At 39.5% G+C, this 22,670-nt stretch overlaps 1 protein-coding gene across 3 annotated transcripts in view; it reads left to right on the top strand.

Moving 5' to 3' along the window:
* Positions 1-22,256, top strand: part of BAIAP2L2 (BAR/IMD domain containing adaptor protein 2 like 2) — a 28,605-nt gene extending 6,349 nt beyond the window's left edge. The window contains exons 2-15 of one of the 3 annotated variants that reach the window (XM_039333552.1): positions 134-209; positions 918-1,004; positions 3,195-3,256; positions 5,425-5,496; positions 5,826-5,942; positions 6,779-6,925; positions 8,230-8,370; positions 12,796-12,919; positions 13,621-13,852; positions 14,710-14,763; positions 15,337-15,523; positions 17,149-17,231; positions 19,990-20,030; positions 22,119-22,184. In XM_039333552.1, the coding sequence (XP_039189486.1) occupies positions 134-209; positions 918-1,004; positions 3,195-3,256; positions 5,425-5,496; positions 5,826-5,942; positions 6,779-6,925; positions 8,230-8,370; positions 12,796-12,919; positions 13,621-13,852; positions 14,710-14,763; positions 15,337-15,523; positions 17,149-17,229 (1,380 nt within the window). In that variant the 3' untranslated portion in view covers positions 17,230-17,231; positions 19,990-20,030; positions 22,119-22,184. Of the gene's footprint in view, positions 1-133; positions 210-917; positions 1,005-3,194; positions 3,257-5,424; positions 5,497-5,825; positions 5,943-6,778; positions 6,926-8,229; positions 8,371-12,795; positions 12,920-13,620; positions 13,853-14,709; positions 14,764-15,336; positions 15,524-17,148; positions 17,232-19,989; positions 20,031-22,118 lie in introns of all 3 variants that reach the window. The other 2 variants (XM_039333551.1, XM_039333553.1) reach the window with 2 other exon arrangements.
* Positions 22,257-22,670: the final 414 nt, after the last annotated feature.

Here is a 22,670-nt window from a genome sequence, read left to right as displayed (position 1 = left end):
ACCTCATGAACGGCCCACTTGATTGATTGTCTATAGAAAGCAATAATGCCTTACCTACAGTAGTTTTCTTTAAAGAGACCCAGAAGTTGTATGTAAGATTGTTTTTATTTTTCTTCATGTGGATGGATAACAGAGCATCCTGGAACAGTTTAATCCAGCTTTGGAGAAGCTGATATATCTGGGTAACAAGTATCTGCAGGCTTTTTATGGTAAGTACACAGGTAGCTGTATGTCTACTTGCTTACAGTCTGCAACGCTCTTTCTGACAATGTAGCACACACATTTTGCCGATACTCCAAGATTCCTTGCAAAACTGGCTGTCCTCCTGGGCATAAACTTGATTGCCCATTAAGTTATTTGATCTTCTCTTTTTCACTTGCATGATTTGTTTCATTATTTCTTATCGTTCCTTGCTTTTAAAATAAAAATAAACTTCCATAATCATTTGGAGTTGGACAGCCATAACGTAGCAAACAAATACTATATCAGTTTCAATTTAGTTCAGTAGAATTTCATATATACATGAGAGAGGAGATGATCTTTCTCACCACTCATGGATAGAGAAGAATACCTGTGCAGACAAATCCATCTGTATAATCAGGTGCACCACAATCAATACTGTGCATACTGTAATGTGTATAAGACATGCACAGCTTTGCATGCTCTGCTTGTGGATAACACGAGATTAATGGAATTTCCAAGCAGTCCTTTTCTTTGCCCAATACAAACTCCAGAAGATTTGCAGAGAGGCAGTTTGGGGGCTGACCTTTGGCAGAGGAAAACCCAAGGAATGCATTTTTTTAAAATGCTTTAATAATTGAAGAACAATTCTGAGAAAAATAAATTTTAAAAAGAGAAAAAGAATTCTCAGCCAAAAATACATTCAAATTGTCTTCTTTTAAAAAAAAATCCTGCAGCATTATCTGAGGCAGCAGATGTATATTTTACAGCAATTCAGAAGATGGGAGAACAAGCTCTTCAGAGTTCTACTTCACAAATTCTGGGTAAGACTTGGGTTTCCATGAGGTGATATATGATTGTATAATAATAATAATAATAATAATAATAGTAGTAGTAGTAGTAGTAGTAGTAGTAGTAGTAGTAATGACAAAGTTGAAACTGTTTCACATCTAATCTGGGAGTGCAGCAAAATCATGCAAACTGATTACAAAGCTAGACATGACCGAACTGCTAAATTAATCCACTGGGCATTGTGTAAAAAATCCGACTTGCCTATTTCCAAAAAGTCGTGGGAACATAGGGTGGGAAAAAGTTGTTGAGAATGAGAGGGTGAAGATCTTGTGGGACTTTCAAATACAGACAGATCGCCATTTGGAACACAACATGCCAGATATCACAGTTGTAAAGAACCAAAGTGTACAGCTGATTGATATCGCTGTACCAGGAGATGCCAGAGTTGAAGAAAAAGAACTGGAAAAAATTCCAAATATCAGCGGTTCAAATCTCACCGGCTCAAGGTTGACTCAGCCTTCCATCCTTCCAGGGTAGGTAAAATGATGACCCAGATTGTTGGGGGCAATGTAATATATATATATATATATATATATATATATATATATATATATATATATATATATATATATATATATATATATATATATATATATATACATTGCTTACTGGTGTACACCGCTTAGAGAGTGCTTGCACTTAAAGCGGTATGTAAGTCTCATAAATAAATAAATAAATAAATAATGAAAGAAACGTGTAACAGTGATACCCATTGTCATCAGAGCACTGGGAACTATGTCCAAAAACTTAGCAAAATACATCAAGAAACTGCAGCTTCCTGCAATAACTCCAGCAATGTTACAAAAAAACTGCGCTACTTGGAACATCTTACATTTTAAGGAGGTACCTGGTTGATACCTAGGATGCTGGTAGCAACTTGTGTCAACCATCAGCGCCAGCCAATTTGAATGTTCAGTTGACTGCGGTTCATGTCTAATGAATAAAAGATAATAATAATAATAATAATAATAATAATAATATGTAATAGAGGGGGCTAAATATACTATGCTTGCTAATCATGGGTTCAGCATACAACAATATTTTGTGAGTTTATATCTAGATATTGATCCATCCTTTTCACAGTACACTCGTGTTTCAAACTGATATAATTCAATCTATGGAAGGACTGTGTAGCTGAGCTAGAATGCAGACTTGTATATCTAGATACGCTGATCAGTTTATTTCCTATTTTGGACCAGTTCAAACATACTCATCTGACTCACTTCTGCTTTTATGTGCAAGTTCTTAAAGTTCCTATTTTTTTAAAAAAATAAAAATTGTCTGACAAAATAATGTATTTTATTAATTTTCATATATTTATTTATTTATTTTTAAAATCTGGGGTCAAATGCATTCAGATGTGTATTTTGAGTTGAGAACTGCATGGGCTGTGGTGGCACAGTGGTTAGAATGTGGTATTGTAGGCTAACTCACTGCTCACTGCCAGGAGTTGATTCTGACCAGCTCAAGGTTGACTCAGCCTTCTATCCTTCTGAGGTCAGTAAAATGAGGACTCAGATTGTTGGGGACAATATGCTGGCTCTGTAAACTGTCTAGAGAGGGCTGTAAAGCACATATATCACTATGAAGTGGTATATAAGTCTAAGTGCTATTACTATTATAAAATTTGGAGAAGTATGAAATCTAGATTATTTACCTCTGGTCCAGATAATGCAGATCAGATCAGTAATACTTTTTACAATTATTTTTACAATTATTATTTAATATCTTTATTTTTTGTAACAAAACAGTCTTTAATTTTAAAAACAGATAAAATTTTCAAACAGTTAAAAGGATAAACCAAAAATACAGAAAAAATAAAAAATATATTTTTTAATCACTGGTTTATCAATGAATTCACTATTATAAATAATGTAAGACATTATTGTAAGCTATTGCAGCCATACTAATACATATTGCTGCATCCTTTGATTAGTGGAAAGTACAGTATTGCTTTTTTCAAAACAGATCACAATTTTCTGATGATCATTCCTTGACATCTGGAATAACCATTTTTCCAATTTCCTCCCCCCACATGCTCAATAAATCACAATTCTTAATGAACAGTAACATTGGATGTATTTGGAGGTGCTACATCTTTTAGAATTCCCAGCCAGTGCCAGTAGAAAAATAATTAAATGATTTTTCTTTATCTCCTAAAGGTGAAATTTTGATACAGATGTCTGAAACCCAAATGCATCTGAACCGCAACTTGGAAATAGTTGTAAGTATCTTGGAAAAACTGCTATTAATATGCTATCATTGCTACTTTGACAGGAGAACTATGACTAAAAGTTCTGCCAATTACAGTTGTGACCATTTGAACATATTTTTCTGTTGTCCTAAATAATTACTGAAAAGAGAGTTTATTTTCTTTCAGTTGCTTGCTACCCAGATTTTATTTATAGGAAGGTATTTGGGGGGGGGGATGTGCAGAAGCATACAGTTACGTAAGGTATCTCTATTATAGCCTGGTCATATATGTGTGTCCTATATACTGTATTCTCAACCTAGTTCCCTCTAGATATATTGCATTTCAGATCACTTAATCCCCATCTAGCATGACTAATGGCCAAAGGTTGATAATTTACACATACAATTAAAAAAAGAGGAAATAATATCATGTTTGAAAGGTTGAGTCTTATCTTCTTTTTTATTATTTTATAAGCCAGTCTAGCAGCCTTTCATGATGAAGGGTGGAAAATAAATACTTTACATTCCTAACTAAATACAATTATGCTTTTTAATTTGCACAACGTTTTGAACATGGTTATGTAGAGATTCTCAGCCAACAACATGTTGTTGCCTGAATACAATACAGTACACTCATAAACATGTTTCCATTTAATATACCTCTAACATTCCTGCAAGTAGTCCTTAGTCATTTGTTCATAAATACATTCAATAACCAAGGAAAATGCACACATCCTTATATTACTTACCACTCAGTGTTGAACTACTGAATGTTCCCTCCCTTCAGTTTTATTCCAAATAATTTCATCATTGCTATTCTGAATTCCATTCCCTTTGTTGAAGGCTCCTTGTTTAATCCTTTTTACCCATTTCTGTAATATTTTTAAAAATTATTTCCATCAAAATCACTCTGCATTTCTTTGCCTGTTTTCTCAATTTTACAAATACAATTACAAATATTTTTCTCTCATTTCATTCATTAGAATAACTGTTTGCCAGTTATTTCTTTTATATTGTAAGTTCCGTATGCTTTAGTCATCATTAGGTAAACCCAAAAACAGTGGCCCACCATCATGGCATTGGCCAAACAAAGTTTTCACATGTTGCTATTTTGGTAAGATAGAGGTATCACCTGAGTTACCAGTCCTAGTAATACTCATGCTACATGTATTTTTTTCCTTCTAGTTAGGTTTGACATGTTTTGATCACGGCGTACAGTTTTACATTATTTTATGCTAGGTAGTGGAGGAGAGGTTAAGATGCTGGGCTTGTTGACTAGAAGGTTGGCAATTCAAGACCCAAGTATCACATGATGGGGTGAGCTCCTATTCTTGCCCCAGTTCCTGCCCATCTAACAGTTTGAAAGCACGCAAATGTGAGTAGGTAAATAGGTAATGCTTTGGTGGGTAGGTAACAGCACTTCGTGTTCCTTGGCATATAGTCATGCTGACTATATGTTCATGGAAGTGTCTTCAGATAATGCTGGTTCCCTTGGCTAAGAAAAGGAGATGAGCACCGCCCTCTAGAATTGGACATAACTGGACAGGGGAAACCTTTACCTTTGGTTTTTTTTTTTTTTTAATGCAAGGTAGTATCTCTAATTTAGACACTTCCTTGCAAGTCAACATACTCTATTGAAACACACAAGGAACATTGGGCGAATGATTTCTCCATATTTTTCTAAGTGAAGAAAAAACTCTCCAACAATAGAGTTGTAACAGCAGCTCTATTACTGAAAAAGGCCCATGAGAATCCCCCTTAAATACCTGCCCTTGGAATTTAACTGGAAAGTAGGAAACCAGGGAGACTCCAGGCAATTTAGGAGATGATTGCTCAAAAAATCCAGAACATTCACATGCAACACTGCTGATTTTTGTAAGCAGCATTAGTCATCAACTGATTTTCAGTGCACTGCATATGCTATTTGATCATAATTGCAAATGTGATCCCTGAGTTGCTGCTGTTCTATGTCTTGATTAATAGTGGGTCCTCTGGATGTTAGGCAGAAAGATGCTTGCTACATGGCTCTAATTAAGGAGCTGGAGGTGCCTGATGTAAGAGATACTTACTTAATAGATACTGATGTAAAGGATGAAGTATGTCCTCTACCTACTGAATGTTGATCTCATCCCCTTTTAATGCCCAGGCACGCTAGATGAGTAAGACATGATTTCTGACAATGCCTTCTTTTTTGAATAGGCAGAGACCTTCCATGTAGATTTATTGCAGCACATGGAAAAAAACACGAAGCTGGATGTACAGTTTATTAATGTAAGAGCCAGACTGATCCTTCTCTGTTTCTTCTTAGCTTTCTCTCTTTATTCTCTACTGAACAGCCACTGTAGGTTCTCTGCCCCTTGAATTATTCTTATCTTTTAAAGTTGCTATGTATAATATACTAATGCTTGGGCCGAGCAAACAATTTATTGTACATGAAGCACACAGCTGTGTACACAATGGCTGGTACTTGATGTTAGATGCCCAGAAAATCTAACCAGCCATACCTATAGCCTTTGTAGCTACCACCATATTTATACTGTTAATTTTTTTTCTGAGTCCACAATAAAGATTTTATTTATTTTAAACATGTTCACTTATAGGATAGTCGCCAACGATATGAGAAGGAATACCGACGTAGAGTAGCCAGTATAGATAAATCCATGATGGACCTGCGGAGGATGGAGGGTCGTCGAGATAAAAATGTCTGGGAGCTGAAGGTAGGAATCAGGCTATCTGGTCTGGTGTAAAGTATAAAGTGGAAGAAGACTAGAGGATCCAGCTGTGGCAAACTAAATGCTTCAAAAATAGTGGAATAATCCCAGAATATTGGATTACAATGGAGAGACTTTGGTTTAAATTTCCACATCCATAAAGTGCCCTGGATGGATGTATCCCTATAGGAAACTTTAGTGATTTTTTTGAAGCTAAATTTGTTTCCTGAGAATTCTTTTCTTCTTTGTTTTTCAAAATAAAAAAATAGAAAGAAAGGATCTTGTTAGTTGCCTTGAGTTATTTTGAGAAACAGTAGGATGCCAGTGTAAACACACGTCTAAATCTGTCTCCAATTTCCCACAAAGATAGGTCATACATAATTCCTACCAGAGGATTCACAGGAGAGCTTCAAAAAAAAATCAAGATGGCAACTACAAGTGTATTATCACTTTTGTAGATATGTTATTCATAGTCACCATCTTGACTTTGGACACCCTCACCAGGGATGTCACTATGCCCTACTCCTAAGTCTATTCCCTATGAAGCAAACATCAGGCAATATAATGGACTGTGAGAATAACCTTGGGAGACAGGAGGAAGAACTGTGGCCTAGATAGTGATCTGATAAATAAAATCTGAGTCTAAAGGAGGTATTGGGTGGAAAAAGTATCTCAGAAGGGAATGGACCTTGCATTGCAATGATTCAATGATTGCTATAAAGGCCCAGTCAACTATAAAAACTCAACAACACCTGGGATCTTGAAATGACATTCCCTATTGGAGAACCTGGTTGACAGGGATTTCTTTTCTCCCCACCCTTTCTCTCTTTCCTTAACTCCAGGAGAACATGATTCATTTGCGTAATGAGCTGCAGGTTTTCGTCAGTGAAAGCCAACAGGCTGCTGAGCTGGAGGAGAAACGCCGCTATCGCTTCCTGGCTGAGAAGCACCAGTTACTGTCCAATACTCTTCTCCAGTTCTACACCAAAGTGAGGAGTAGGGGAGGCAAATGTAACATGGGGAAGAGATGGAGACAAATGTGTGCATTGTCATAGCTTGGTTTTTATGTGAGATACTTTTATTTTGATTTTAAAAGGTCCTGGATATGGTATTTTCTGGTGGGAAGAGAGAAGGAGCAAGGATCTTAATATATGCTGTTTAAGTTAAATACAAGCATGGAATGTTTGTAGCATGAATGAAGATATGATAACATCTTAACACAGTGGTTCTCAACCTGTGGGTCGGGACCCCATTTGGGGTCGAACGACCATTTCACGGGGGTCGCCAAACAACGCAGTCTGCCAATTTTTTCCCCCTTTTCCTTAGCTGTGCTACTCCCTTTTATTCTATTGGCTTTTGAAAGCCAATAGAATAGACTCTCTTGAATAGAGTCTAATTCTATTGGCTTTCAAAAGCCAATAGGAATTGTCCAGGCTGTCTCTGCCCTGCTGAGCCCGCCAAAAGTCCCATTCTGCAAATGGTGCTGCAGCAGTTGAGTAGTCCTCGACTTACGACTGGTTGAGTAGTCCTCGACTTACGACCGGTTGGGGGTCGCGGCATTAAAAAGGTTGAGAACCACTGTCTTAACACGACAGAACCCCAAGCCCATATATTTAAATGATGCTGACCTTCTAGTTCTCTTTGAAATGGATCAAGGAACAGTGAAATAGCTTAAAATGTAAAAAGTGAAGGAGAACCCAGTGGCCAAATAGTGCAGACTTTTTAATTCCAAAACAAGGTTCCAGCCCCTTTTTGTGATGGCAAATGCTTGTCTGTCACTAAAATTGTTGAGTTTCAACCTGTGTAACTTCAAAAGTTTTGAATCCTGGTAAATGAATTGAAAGGAAAAGAAGAAAAAAACATTGTGCAAAATAAAAATAAAGATACCTACAAATCACAAGATTAACATTATTGATTGTCTGATATTATTTATTTTTACATTTATATCTGCCATTCTGCCCCTGGGCACTCAAGATTGGAGTACTTTGAAGGGGGTCTGCAGGCAGATCAAAAAGTCAAGAGGGCCATAATAACCATGTGATTAACCTCAACCTTTTAACCTCACCCTACTCCTTCCTGGAGAACTGCTCACTTTAATGGAACAAGAATGCATTTCAAATGTGTTCTTTTGGTACAGCATATTTTGGAATATTTTAAATCTCCTACAGCTTTTTACAGTAATATTCCGGTTGAAATCTCTTTTTATTAGCCCTATTAAAACTCTGCAACTGATGACTCCTTTCTCTTACCTGTCTTCAGATGAACTAATGTTTTAATTAATTTGCTTCTGAAGGCTCGGACCTTCATCCTGAACAAGGCGCCACTGTGGAAAGAGGAATTGGAGGCCTCTCACAATCCTGTGCAGAATGTGCTCAACTCCCCACCCAGCCAGACACCCCCCTCTGGCCGTCTCACTCCTACTCACCTTGAAAATGTAAGAGAAAGTGGAGTAACGGAGCTCTCTGGGAAGGGAGGGTGCTTCAAATGAATGACTTTTAGGATAGAATTAGCAAGGAGTGGAGACCATAGTCTCCAACATCACATCAATATGAACAATCCCCAATACTAGAATTTTTATGCAGCTACTTTCACTGCAATTCCCTTCACCTACTGCAGTTCAGAGGCACCTGGACCTGTTTTTATCCATGTGCAGAACGTCTGCAGTTCATAGACAGCACCTTCATCCAATTCATACACCAGCTCAATTTAGCCACTAGAACAGGGCTTTTCAACCTTTTCACCAATGTACCACTTTTAGGATATGGCAATATCTGAGTACCACCAGTCGCCTAGCAAGGTGTCAAAAACTTGATGACCCCCCCCCCCAAAAAAGGAAAAAAGTGATAAAGTACAGGTAGTCCTCGACTTACAACAATTCGCTTAGTGACTGTTCAAAGTTACAATGGCATTGAAAAAAGTGCCCCCCCAAGCCACAGCCGAGCAAGATACCTGCCTGCCCACTTGGCGGCGCTCTTCCTCCTGTCCGAGGTTTTCATTGTTGTGAGCATTTCTGTTGAAGATTGGCAGTGGAGGTGGAGTGGGGGGTGTTTGGTTTTTATTCCCCCCATCTGCTGGGTGGTTGAAGTAGTTTTTGGTCACTTCACATGACCCTGGGACGCTGACCGTTATAAATATGAATCAGTTGCCAAGCATCTGAATGTAAATCACAAGACCCTGAAGATGCTGCAACATTCCACCTGATCAACGCTTCTTCTGGGCTCAGCAGAAGTGCCAGGATCGGTGCTGCTTTCCAGCTGATTGGTGCTTCTTCAGGGCTCAGCAGAAGCACCAGGATCAGTGCTGAGCTCCAGCTGGAGCCTGGCACTGATCCTGGTGCTTCCGCTGAGCCCTGACAGCCCTGCAGCTCCAGCCATCTCTCACTCAGACTTGTGTGGTGCTGCGCCGGTTCAGCTCATTCCCCTCCCCCGCTACCACTTTTCTAAGATGGTTGCGTACCACCTGCCAGGTGCCAATGTACCACAGGTGGTACCTGTACCACTGGTTGAAAAGCCCTGCACTAGAAGACAGAGCAATTATTGGAGAATCAGTCAACCAGTCTCCATTCTTTCTATTTCAAATGTGATGCTTGTCACAGTTCTCCCCACTTTCTGTGAAATGATAAATAATAAAAAGACAATCCAAAGCTTAAGGAAAGGCAAAAAGAGCTTCAAGCATTCATCTGTCTTGCAATCTATGAATTTATCCTCTTGTATCTGTGTTTATGTGCTTTGTGAGTGCAGTTGGGCAGATTGCTTTGGGAAATTATATCTGCTTCATCTGCTGATGCAAAAGTTCATCAGTGCCTGCCAAAGTTACATGGCGGCTTTCATATTACTACAATACTACAGGAAGTCCTCAACCTATGACCACAATTGTGCCCAACATTTCTGTTGCTAAGCGAGACAGTTGTTAAGTGAATTTTGCCCCATTTTACGATCTTTCCTGCCAGAGTTGTTAGGTGAACCACTGCAGTAACACAGTTGGTAAGTGAATCTGGATTCCCCATTGACTTTGCTAGTCAGAAAGTCACAAAAGATGATCACATGACCCCAAGTATACTGCAACCATCATAAATATGAGTCAGTTGCCAAGTGGCTGAATTTTGATCATGTGACCACGGGGATGCTGCAATGGTTGTGTGAAAAACGGTCACTTTTTTCAGTGCTGTTGTAACTTTGAATGGTCACTAAATGAACTGTTGTAAGTCGAGAATGACCTGTATTTCAAGGCTTATTCTGGGCTTGGCTGGGACTGAGAGAAACATGAATTATGAAGTGGAGGAGACGGCGAGCCCACTCAGAAATCAGGGACTTTGGATACTGAAAATGTTCACATATGATGGAAGTGCTGAGGAATCAGAATCTGTGAAGATTTAATGAATCTTGTAGCAATTTTGTGTCTGGAGACATGCATTGGTCGGAGACTTAAAAAGTAGTCTATAGCAGTGGTTCTTAACCTTTTTGAACGAATCGCCCCCTTGAGCCAATGAGGAAGTTGTCATCGCCCCCCTCCCCCAACATAACCTCTCAATCACAACATAGGAAATAATTCTTCAATTTATGCAAACACTTTTTTTGTTTTCTTTAAAATTGTCATCAGGACATATCGATGCAAATAATTTATTTCCAGTCTTTTTCCCATATCTCCCATATTCTGGCCAATGGCGCGCCACTGTATGAGTAGAGGCTGCTGCGCAACGCGCATGAAGATAAGCGATGTGTCTTTACATATGTACAGCATTCTGTACTGAAGCTAGCTGGAGGAACATTTGAAAACACAATTCAATTCATTCTGATGTTTTTGTATGACAGATATACAGCGATTCACTGTACGAAAAAGTCTCAAAAGTGTCCCCAAAACTTCTCGCTCCATCGCCCTCATATCACCCCCTTTTTGTTCCTTTGCCCCCCGCATTAACCCTTTTTGTTCCATCGCCCCCCTGAAAAATGAAATCGCCCCCTGGGGGGCAATATCGCCCAGGTTAAGAACCACTGGTCTATAGCCCTCAAAATCTTCAGGATATTACAGTCTGTGCAATTTTATTAGCATATCTTAAAAAGAGGAAGAACCTATAAAACCAAATGATTATTGGACTAATAAAAATGCTTAGAATGTTTCACATACAGAAAATAGATGGTTTGGAGAAAACATGATATGAAATTATGGTTAGTGTGGATATTAGTGTGCTCCTTTCCTCCTGAAAATATAAGTTGCTTGACAGTTGATTCAAGGGGAGCAGTAGGTCAGGGGTCAAGGGAGCTGAGGTTCCCAAAGGGGGGCTTTGGATAAGTCTCTTAATCCAGCAAGGAGGCAGCCAGCTTTAAAACTTGCTTTATGCTTCCTTGAAGTATCTACATCTAGTTGTATGTAGGTTCTTCTGTTAGGTCACTGCTTTTCTCAGCCTCAACCAAAAGTGGTTAAGAATAATACTGTAGGAATGCATGGTAACTCCGCAGCAACTGAAAAAAATTGAACTCTAACTCTAAATTATTTTTTCAGGATATTAGGTACAAAGCAAATGAGGGATAGTGTTGAGAAATGAGGCTTTTCATTTCATTGCTTTTCAGTATTTTTTTTACCCACACAAATTGTTGCATAGGAATTCAATTGACAATGAGACAGAAATATAAAAGAGTAAATTAGGCAAGAGTTATATGCGTATTGCTCTGTGATCACATACACATTTTTAATGTTCATTTATATTTCTTTTATTGGGATATAGTAGGGGGAGAGAGATATAATGCACACATACAAATGCTGTTGATGCTCCTGAGCTTCTTGGTTCTTTCCCAAATACATATTTACAAATGTAGCTTTTAGACATACAAATGAATTATAGTACCTTTTTGCACATGTAACCGTGTTAATTATTAAATTATAAGTTTATATTTTATAAGCTCATTTTACTTAGATGATATTTAGACAACCAAGTAGCAACTGTAGCAATAAAAGGGTGAGCAAAATCACTTTGTAGTTCGTTATTTGGTGATATTGTACTAGATTTAGCCATATCCTAGTAGAGTTAGGAGTTTCCTGTACTGAAAGAAATAATAATCTTCACATCCTGTTTTCTCATTGATCCATTTTCTAAACCTTGCTTACTATATATGACTGTGCATCCTAATTTTCTATCTTGGTATTTGTAGAATTGTTAAAAAAGAATAGGGCAGTGATGGCGAACCTTTTAGAGACCGAGTGCCCCAAAACTGGCCCCGACCCCTCCACCCCCTACCCCTGCCCCCCTATCCCCCACCCCACCTGCCCGCAAGGCCACTCACTGTCTCCAGGGCCCACCGCAGATCGCCCAGGCAGCCCAGCAGTGCCATGGCCACGCACTCTGCCCGCGCCCCGCAGCATCAACTGTGCAGGATGGGGCATGAGGGCAGAGTCTTGTCTACGCTGCCTGACTGCCATGTCCTTGGCTGCGCTGCTCTGTGTGGGCCACATTTCAGGGCGACTCTCCTCCAGGGGGGCTGCTGGTGGGGTCATGGGGCGAGGTGAAGCTGGGGCAATGGCACGTGTGCCCACAGAGAGGGCTCCAAGTGCCACCTCTGGCACGCGTGGAATAGGGAATTTATTTTTCCGGCACTAATGGAGAAGTATATGCATAATTCAATTTAAATTATATATTAATTATATTAGTTAACAATCATTTAATTTTAAATTATAATTTAAATATCTTTAAAATAATTGAAGAACATAAAGGAAATGGTGGGCCTAAACCTCCTAGTCCAGACCAACAGAAGATATGGCAATTTTGTGTGTAAGAGTATCTCAGTCACTGCAATTGGAACTTGCTTTCTTGAATGCTTTTCTGGAAGGATTCACTCTTGCTGTCCTTCTTTTGCTATAACTCCAGAGGCTGCCAAGTGATTTTGGTCCACCCATGGCAGGACAGAGCTTCTCCCAGGAGACTGTACAGATGGTGCCATCCTTTCAGCCAGAAACAAAAAGGAAAACAATGCCAAGAACTCCCTCACTTGGTAAAACTGTAAAGGGATAATGTAGGGATTAAGGGATTAAGAATCTCTGCTAAGACATGTTTGCTACAGATGCCTGTTGTGAGTGAAATAATGGACATTTGTATTTATTCTAGTCAGTCTGTCAGGATGTAAATTACCTTACAGCATTATTGTGAGGATCAAATAAAGCAATTTGGGATTACATAAAAATAAATATAATTAAAGCAATTGTGACAAATGAATTGTACTTACTTACTTATCAAATTTACATACAGTAGCTGCCCATCTCATCAGAGGACTCTGGGCTGCACACAGTAATCAAATAAAGCAACAATATAAAATCAATCATAAAAACAATCATTATAAAATTATGGACAAGCATTATCATTTTTAAAAAGAAAATAGAGTATAAAAACCACAAAGAGAGGAATAAGTACAGCAACCACATATCACCCACAATAGGGAAGCCACCTCTAATGTCTCTGGTTCTCTAGGATCCCCAAGTCTGTTGGCATAACCAAGTCTTGAGAATGTCCTGGATTAACAGAGATGGAACTCATTTAACTTCTGGGGCAGAAAGTAAGGAAGACAGAAACAGATTTGCCTCAGGTGGCATCTTATGAACCAATCATTATGGAATTTGGGTCTCTTTTGGAGCAATAGTGGGACTTTGCTGCAGCAGAGTAAGTTAATGAAGAATTTTGGTCTCTCATATGTCACAGGCTCTGCTTCTCCTGGTCTTTCTCGCTCCAACTCCTTCGGAGAACAAGCAACAATGAGGGCAGAGGCTGATAGTAAAGAGGGGAACCATCTGCTCAAAGTGCTAGCAATTGTGCCTCATGTCACAGGTTCAAACCAGACTCTTTTGCCATTTGGCACTGGAGATGTGGTTACTGTCCTCCTACCAGAAGCTCAGAATGGCTGGCTGTATGGCAAGTTGGAAGGCACATCAATGTAAGTCTGAGCAGATTTATTTTTGCCAGGTGGGATTGGGTGGCAGATGGTAAACTTTGATGCAGCTTCCAGATCTCCTCACAAGGTAGCCACTATGCAGTAATTGGTAATGGGACAGAAGGCTGAAATTATTAAATATAATTACATTTTATTTAATTTTATTTGTTGCTTAATGAAAAGAAGGATTAGGGGTGATATGATAGCAGTGTTTCAATGTCTAAGGGGCTGCCACAAAGAAGAGGGGGGTTGAACCTAGTCTCCAGAGCACCTTTAGGTAGGACAAGAGGCAATGGATGGAAATTAATCAAGGAGAGAACCAACCTAGAACTAAGGAGAAATTTCTAAACAGAACAATTAATCAGTGGAGCAACCTGCCTCCAGAAGTTCTGAATGCTCCAACACTGGAAGTTTTTAAGAAGAGATTAGACAACCATTTGTCTGAAATGGTATAGGATTTCTTGCTTGAGCAGGGGGTTGGACTAGGAGACCTCCAAGGTCCCCTCCAACTCTGTTATTATGTTATTCTGCTTTATCAAAACAATTAGTGTTTTTGTATGTAAAACAATGGTGAGTCAAATTATATTTTTGAAAATTCTGGAACTTTATAGCATTAAAAAAATTTCAAAAGCTTAGCTCAAAATTGTCCCTCTTGCCCTAAAAGCCTAAGTTAAAATTTTGCTTTAAAAATCATATAGATATACTATACTATCATATAGATTTGCTATTTCAGCATTGTATAAGACATAAAAAAGAATATAAATTTTATTTTTGTAATTCAATTTTAATGTAAATTTATGTCCAAATTTTCTCCTGGTTCCACATCAAAAGTGACTCCTGCCTTGTGCCTTTGATTTCAGAAGTGGCTGGTTTCCTGAAGCTTTTGTAAAGTCTTTGGAGGCATCAGCCCCCAGGTACGGTACTCCCAGCCTGAATTGTGTATGTGGTGAAGTTTAGGAGACACGTTAGATTAAGAAAACCTGGCTAATGAGCTTGAATGAGTAGCTGTCTTATCTCTTTTCATGTATTGCTATACCACTTCAATATGAAGTTTCCACTCCGTTGAGTTGACACAAAATGGAATTTGTAACCAAGCCCATTTCAGATGCCAGCTTGTGCAAATTCAAACTGACATTCACTCCAGAATGAGATACAGTAAGCTTCAAATCTTGGCTAAAGTGTAGTGTGGGAAAGGGGGTAAACTGGGAAAGGTTTGACCAACATGGAGTATTATAGAACCATAACCTAATACTGGGAGTGTTCAGGTTCAAATCTTCCCTCAGTCCTAAAACTATTTCCAATTGCAGATTACTGCATATTAACTTGTACAGATTACTGCATATTAACTTTGTGATGATACAATAAGGGAATGAAGGAAGAGAAATAGGTATATTGCAGTTAAGTGGCAGGATGTTTGGAGGCTAAGACCAAATAAAATGGTATGTTTACTCATTTCCTTGTCAACTTTTTTCTCCTTTCTTGCTTAGAGGTTTCTCCCTGAGGAGCAGCCGTAGTGTGGACAATCTTCTAGGTCAGTCTACTGCTTCAGTGCCAGATGATTATTGGCAGAAATCCAGTAGGCCTCAGTCTCCGGTATCTTCTCTGTCTTCGGTGAGAGCAGGCAGTCTTCCAAACAGCATATCTAATGCTGCAACTCCCAGCATGGGCTCCAAGGTAAAGTTGTACATTAATGAGTAGTATTTGAGGATCTTTTCAGCACTCCAGATTTATTCATAGATCAGTAAATTTGGATGGATGATGGTTTGCAGCAGACATCCTCAACCTGGCCTTCCAAAAGAGTTAAAATGCATCCTGGTTGGAAACTCTGGTAGTTTGGCTCCAACACCAGGTTGGAGAAGCTTATTCCATAGAGATCTTTCTTTCACTGTTTGATACAGTGGAAGAGTTGGCTTGTGGTCAGATCATATGATTTCCTATGATTATTTAAAATGTGCTAGAACCAATCCAGTGGCAGCTGCATTGTAAATAAGGACAATCATATGGTCACCCACATTTTTTTTAAAATTGGAGCACAACATTATGGAAAATAAACACAATCTGGGCAACATTTTTGAATAGTCCTAAATCGGAGTAGGTGTTTTTGGCAGCCACTGTATTGTAAAAAAAATAGCCTCCTATTGTTTACTTCTCCCTCCAGCAGCAAACAGCTCTGCAGCTTGATGATGATTATGAGTCTGAGTAGGGCAAACCTTTGAGCAAGACAAGGTCTTGCTGGGGACAAATAGCTTATGATGGGAAATGTTTTTACTGGCCCTTCCTTGTGCTCTCCTACAGGAAGAAGCGGGTGGGTAAGGTAGACCTAATCATTTCTGATCAGCCCATATTAGCTATTAGAGATGTTAGATGTTACTTATTAGAGATTAGAGATGCACGAGTAGAAATTAGGCCATGTATCAAAGGATGTAGTTGCACATTTAGTAGAGTTTGGTGTACAAAAATAATTACTCATCTACTGTATGTGGCATGCCTGTCTGCCCGGGAGTGAAAGTGGGGCAGTAACTAAGTATCCAGTTCAGGATAAAGTACTTCCAGAGTTTGAGGGCACAGCAAGTGATGCCTGATCATATCCCAAAGGTTGTAAAGTGGTGTTATAACATATACTCACTGGCATGCCTGCAATTAAACTGAAGATCAGGCTTGGGAGGGATATAAGATAGCCAATTAGATTATGAACCCCACCAATTGAGGCAAAGAGAGCGACTGCCTTAAAATAATATTTTAATATGATCTCTTTATTGGACCCAATGCATAAAATACCCATTGCACTGAAGACAATAAACATGGGCATTTATTGAAAACACAATTAATACTTGCAGGGAGAACACCCCCACACAATGGTCCCACAAGAAGTAGCAGGCATGGAAGAGGTGGGAAGGCAGAGTTTATTAGTTACTCCTTGCTGTGGTCTAAAATGAAAATTACTTTCTTAAAGCTGCTATTTCCACGAAGGGACAAATCTTGCATGTTGGTTGTGTTCCCAAAATCACACCTAGTTTGACCCCAAATGGTTAAGGAATTTCCCTTTTCATACCCAGTGAACTCTGTCTATCATAGTCTCACTGTAGCCTCCCACAACTTCTCCAATTCCTCTTGATAGATTAATTTACAGTCCCTACTATGAGGAAGTTTTCAGTCTTCTTTGGAGCTGTTGTTCTCCTTCCTTTTTTGTGTAGAAGCATAATAACCTATCCTTCCTTGCAACTCATCCATATCAATTTTGGTCCTCTGCTCTTCTGCCCGACCAGGAGAATCTCAGTCACTTCTCTTTCCCTTCTTAGGGTCCCTTCAGTTCTCTCCTCTTCTCCATGACATCCCAGCCTGATTTCTGGTGGCTTCGGGGCAGCAGCTCTTTCTGCTAACAGTAGGACCCTTGAGTGGTGAACATGGACTGGGATGGTGGTGATGGGAATGGGCCAGCTGGGAAGATGTCTCTTCCTTGGCTTTCTTTCTGGGTTGGGCACTTTGGGGTACCTCTTCCAAAGGGGTTTGATTTATAAAACAATGCTAGTTTTATGGTGGTCCCTGCCTCTAGAAATGAAAAACAGTGTTTTTGTTTACTGTTTGCTGTGGATTGAGAATTAGGCTGTGTTCACACGAATGGTTTAAAAAATGTGCTTCAATATTCTTTAACTCTGACATGAGGAAAGCAACATTTGAACTATCTATTTTACACTCCATTATGGCTGGAAACCACAGAGAGTAGAACGTTAGTTGGTGGTCTAGAGTAATATTTCTCAACTTTGGCAGCTTGAAGATGTAGGGACTTCAACTCCTAGCATGCTGGCTGGAGAATTCTGGGAATTGGAGTCCATACATGTTCAAGTTGCCAAGGTTGAGAAACACTGGGATATTGATAGGAAACATCTTCAAAGCTTTTCCTTCTAAAAAACAGTTTATGACTGATCCCACTGATGGCTACTATGTAAATGGGCAACTCCACTCCACCTAGGATGTGATCATAAAATACATCTTGGGTTCCTCAAAGTTTGGGTACTCACTTTTTTCTTTAAAAGAGGAGTTTACATTGCCCACATTGAGCGCTTTTCTCCAGGACTTGCAAGTGCTTCTGTGGGTAATTTTTCTTGGGATCACAAGGAAGGCCATGCCTTACCCATCATGGGCTGTGTCATCCTTCTCACCTGCTGTTTAGAATTCAACACTGATCCATGGATCTGAAAGTGATGCATTTAGACTCATGTGCAGTTTGACCCCATGAATATGCTCATCGGATCGTTAAAGGAATTCTGTGATTTCTTCAGATAACTTCATCTAACGTGTATGATGGAAGGAACACATCAGACTTTTCTGTTTCCATCTTAGCATAAGTGAACACTCCATAGACAAGCGCTTCTCTCTTAAAAATGAAAAGGTCACCTTTCCTGTTCAGACATCACAGTGAACACATTTTAAAACTTTGCAAGTTCTGAAAAGAGGATTTATATTTCCTTATACAGCTTTTTAGTCAAGGAATATCTATTAAAAGACATGCCAGCAGCAAAGCTGGAAAACATTGCAGCTGTAAGACCTTGAAAAGCAGTTGTCCAAGAAGGAGCAATCTGATTAAAACCACCTATTCTTCTGGAATGGGCAGCTTGCAATATATTTAAATAACAATAGGTTTTACAGGTCCAAAACGTACTTAAGCACAAAAAGTATTACACTACACAAATTATGTATATTGTATAAAATTGAAAGAAGCCCAAAATCTTCAGTGCACACATTGGAAAAGCCATTACCAAAGTATCCAGTGCTGTTCATGTGAACATATCCTTGGGTGTAGTGAGTTTTTCTGAAGTGTGTATATGCATCTCAACAAAGCGAAAAACAAGAAGGAAGTTGCTCACATAACCAAATCTCTCCACATGACAAGCCAATGTTTCTGGCTCACCTGTGTTGTATGTGAAACCATCCTTAATTTAATCTGTCATTTAAAAAATACCAAGCCCATGTGAAGTTTGCACACCATCCAGAAATTCCTGCTTTACTGTGTCCCATCCTCCTGTCTACATGTCTTTCAAGGAGAAAGGGTCCTTTGTGCCTTTGTATTCCCCTTTTAAGAACAGCTGGGGTTTTTGTTTGTTTTTCCACATGAATTGCCAGATGTACACAAAACAAGAAAATGGATCGGGCAGGTGTGTCCAAGTAATTATTTTTATTTCCTTCTTCCATATGATGGTGTGGAAGTGGCCTTAGAAAATTAAAGACCAGTTTTCTCCTTCCTTTAAAAAGCGCTCTACATCTTTCCAAAGATGAGGAAGGTCACCTTTCTACTCGAGAAAGGTCCCATGGTCCTAAAGCTGGGGCTTAGGTCAGACATGTCAAACACAAGGCCCGGGGGCTGGATGCGGCCCGCGAAGTGGTTTCATGTGGCCCACGAAGCCATTCTGGAAACAGTGAGGGAACGGCCCCCGCTGCCTTGGCCTTGGCCCAGGCCAGCCAGGAGCCAATGTACAATTTTGTGGTGGCCATCTATGCTGAAACGCATTCAGTCTTAGCTCCACAAGGCCATCTAGAAACAGCGAGGAACCAGCCCCTGCCGTCTCGGCCCCGCCCCCCAGGTGCATGCTGGGGAGGTGTCACCCTTTGTGAGGAATGAAGAAATAGACCATGCCTTGGCGCTTGCCCCGGTCCCATCCCCTTCTGCCAGAGACCCTCAGATCTGTCCCATTCCTGCCCAGGCCCCTACAGGCACCCTTGACGCAAACAATGTAGAGCTGTCCATGCCCACCCAGTAGGCCACACCTACTCCATCCACGCCCACCCAGCAGGCCGCACTCACCCTGGCCACACCCACCCGGCCCCCTGAGGGCAATCACAATGCTGATGCGGCCCTCAATGAAATTGAGTTTGACACCCCTGGCTTAGGTGGATTGGAGATGTGGGCTGTTCATTTGCCAGACAGCTGGAAATGAAGATGGCTTGAGCAAAGTGTGTGATAAATCAGTTCTAGGGAGAGAGTCATATTGCGGATTCTTTGAGCCAAAAATAGACTGGCCTCCTAGAAAAGCAGTTCTGGAGTCATATGCGTGTATGCATTTGCTGTGTTCATGCTTTTTTCTCTTCTGAATATTTATAAGGGGATTTCCTCCCAGCTTTACCATACTTTTGATTTATTGCAGAAGCCAGCAAGATGGGATCATCCTCCAGAGCTCTTCCCCAGGTACATTTTCTCTAAATTTGAGTGTGAATCAATGCTGTCCATTTTTTACTTGAGTCATTTATTAAGACTCAAGAAATAAAAGCCATCTTCCTAAGTACACTTTTTATATCTGAGGATGGTTAAAAATTCTGCCTTCATACTATTGCAAATGCAATTACTTTGAAGTAAACCAGGGTTTAGATTGAGGTAGTCAACCTTGGCTCTTTTAGGACTCGTGGACTTCAACTCCCAGAATTCCTGAGCCAGCTGTGCTGGCTCAGGAATTCTGGGAGCTGAAGTCCACGAGTCCTAAAAGAGCCAAGGTTGACTACCCCTGATTTAGATCATTCTAACTTATTATTTATTTAGATAAAATCGGTTTAATATCTTGGCTTGTTTCAAAAAGGGAGGAATGGAGAGATTGAGTACACATGCAGAAGACTTGTTCAGGTCAACCAAATTGCAGCAATGTCTATTTAATGAAAAACCATAGCTTCATTTTGCAAACTAATTTTATGTTAGTTTTGATGAACTATTTCAGAACTTGACTGGTGCAAGTCATTTTGCTATTTGAAAGTGAAGCAAAAGATGGGGCTATGATCCAAGGCAGAAAAGAGGCAAAAAAATAAATTAAAAATTAAAATTTCCACATGTCTTTCTCCCTTCATCTAGCAACAACATTTTATTAAGAATAAATGAAAAATCTCACAAACATTCTGTCTTTTAAGTAAAGGTTGCCTGCTCTGGAGTGCTAAACTCTGGATGGCCATTAGAATGAAGCCAACATTTTTGTGTAATTCTCTGCTGCCACCTCGTGGCTGTCTAGTCTTTGGTAGCTGGAAGCACCTATATCTTGCTGCCTGAAATAGCTGCTTTAATCTACCTAATGAGAGAGCTGGCTCTGTCCCAGCCTTATAATACTATCGGCATGTCACAATTATCTTTCTACAACATCCAAACCCTTCATGGATCCCCTCTCCCTGCATCCTCCCGTTCACCCTGATCTACTGAAGATCGTCTCCAAGTTCCTTCTAAAATGAAAGTGGCCTGCAACAGAACAATTAGCCTCATACTTCATTTAGGGATCACCCTCCTTAAAATAAGTGTCCTGGCCCCACTTTTAGTCTTTTTGGATTGTATTAAGCCTTTTTTTAAATGAGTTTTTTTAATTAGCCTGCTCAGACTTAGCCTGCTATATATTTTTATCTTCTGTCCTATTAAGGCTATGGTTTTGCTGTGGTTTTAATACTTCTTGGCATAACTATTTATTATATTTGTTCACTCTCTTGAAAGCTGCTGGATGAAGGGTACTGTACCATGGCTATAGGATTGCATTGTAGAAGATTTATATGTCATGTTTTGCACTCCATTGAAAGAATAGGCAAGATCAAATGTACCATTGTTTTGTATATGTATACGTTATAATTTTATGTTGTGGGTTTTCTTTTGTAAAAAATAAGCAGAACCACTTTCACCTGTTTTCTAAACAATTGAATGGCTTGAGACTTGCTTGGTAAGAACATCGGTTGTTGTTAGATCATTCTCTAGCCTAAGAACTTTGGGGTGTTGAAAAGAGACACGGTTGACATGATAGCAATGTTCCAATATTTGAGAGGCTGCCACAAAAAAGAGGTCAATCTATTCTCCAAAGCACTGAAGGCAGGACAAGAAGTAACAGATGGAAGCGTAATAGAGAACCAATCTAGAAATAAGGAGAAATTTCCTATCAGTGAGAACAATTAATCAATGGAATGGCTTGCCTTCAGAAGTTATGGGTGCTCCATCACTGGAGGTTTTTAAGACAACAACATTTGTCTGAAATAGTATAAGGTCCTGCCTGAGCAGGGGGTTGGACTAGAAGATCTCCAAGGTCCCTTTCAACTGTTATCTTATTCTAAATATGCATCAGGAAAACCTTGAGCACTTATGAGCATTTTACAGCCAGCTGGTTTATAAAAGCCACAGCGGTCTCCAGGAAGACTGGGTCACTGATACATTTCTTACACTTTAGTGCAGCATTTTTCAAACTTGACAACCTGAAGATGTGACATTATCTTCTGTTTTAAGATGGCCCCAGTGACTGAATTTATTTTCTTTTTATCCTTTTAGAGGTACCAACCCATTTGCCACCGTCAAACTGCGTCCGACTATTACTAATGATCGATCAGCACCAATCATCTGATGAAGATAATTTCACCATAAGTCTTATGCAACCATGTTATTGTTCATTTTTATTGTTATTTTTTCCTCTAAAAGATTTCAGTTTATTTTCCAAGCTTGTTTGTTTTCTTGCAGACATTTCATTACCCTAATTAGGTAACATCATCAGTGCTGGTAGGGAGTGCTGTTCTGTGGTCTGTTTATATTCTTTTATCTTGTCTGTCTCCTCTCACAAGAGAAAGCCCACACTCCATAACTTTCCACTACAGTGTCTTCAAACAATGAGGGATGTGACTATAGATGAGGATGAAATCATGGTTTCATTTGATGTCATAGCCTTGTTCACATCTATAGATCCAGAATTAGCCAAAGAATCCATGACTGCGTTGCTTCATAGCACACCTGACTTAATTGAATACATAAGGATCAAAACACCCAGGATTATGGATCTCATAAACCTCTGCTTAACTACATACTTCCAATTTGATGGTCAAATTTACC

Source organism: Crotalus tigris, unplaced genomic scaffold (assembly GCF_016545835.1).
Source record: "Crotalus tigris isolate CLP2741 ecotype Arizona unplaced genomic scaffold, ASM1654583v1 scf7180000024506.7606697, whole genome shotgun sequence".
NCBI classification, from domain to species: domain Eukaryota; kingdom Metazoa; phylum Chordata; class Lepidosauria; order Squamata; family Viperidae; genus Crotalus; species Crotalus tigris.
Note: the sequence above shows the minus strand (reverse complement) of the source record. Positions and strands in the feature narration are given on the sequence as shown.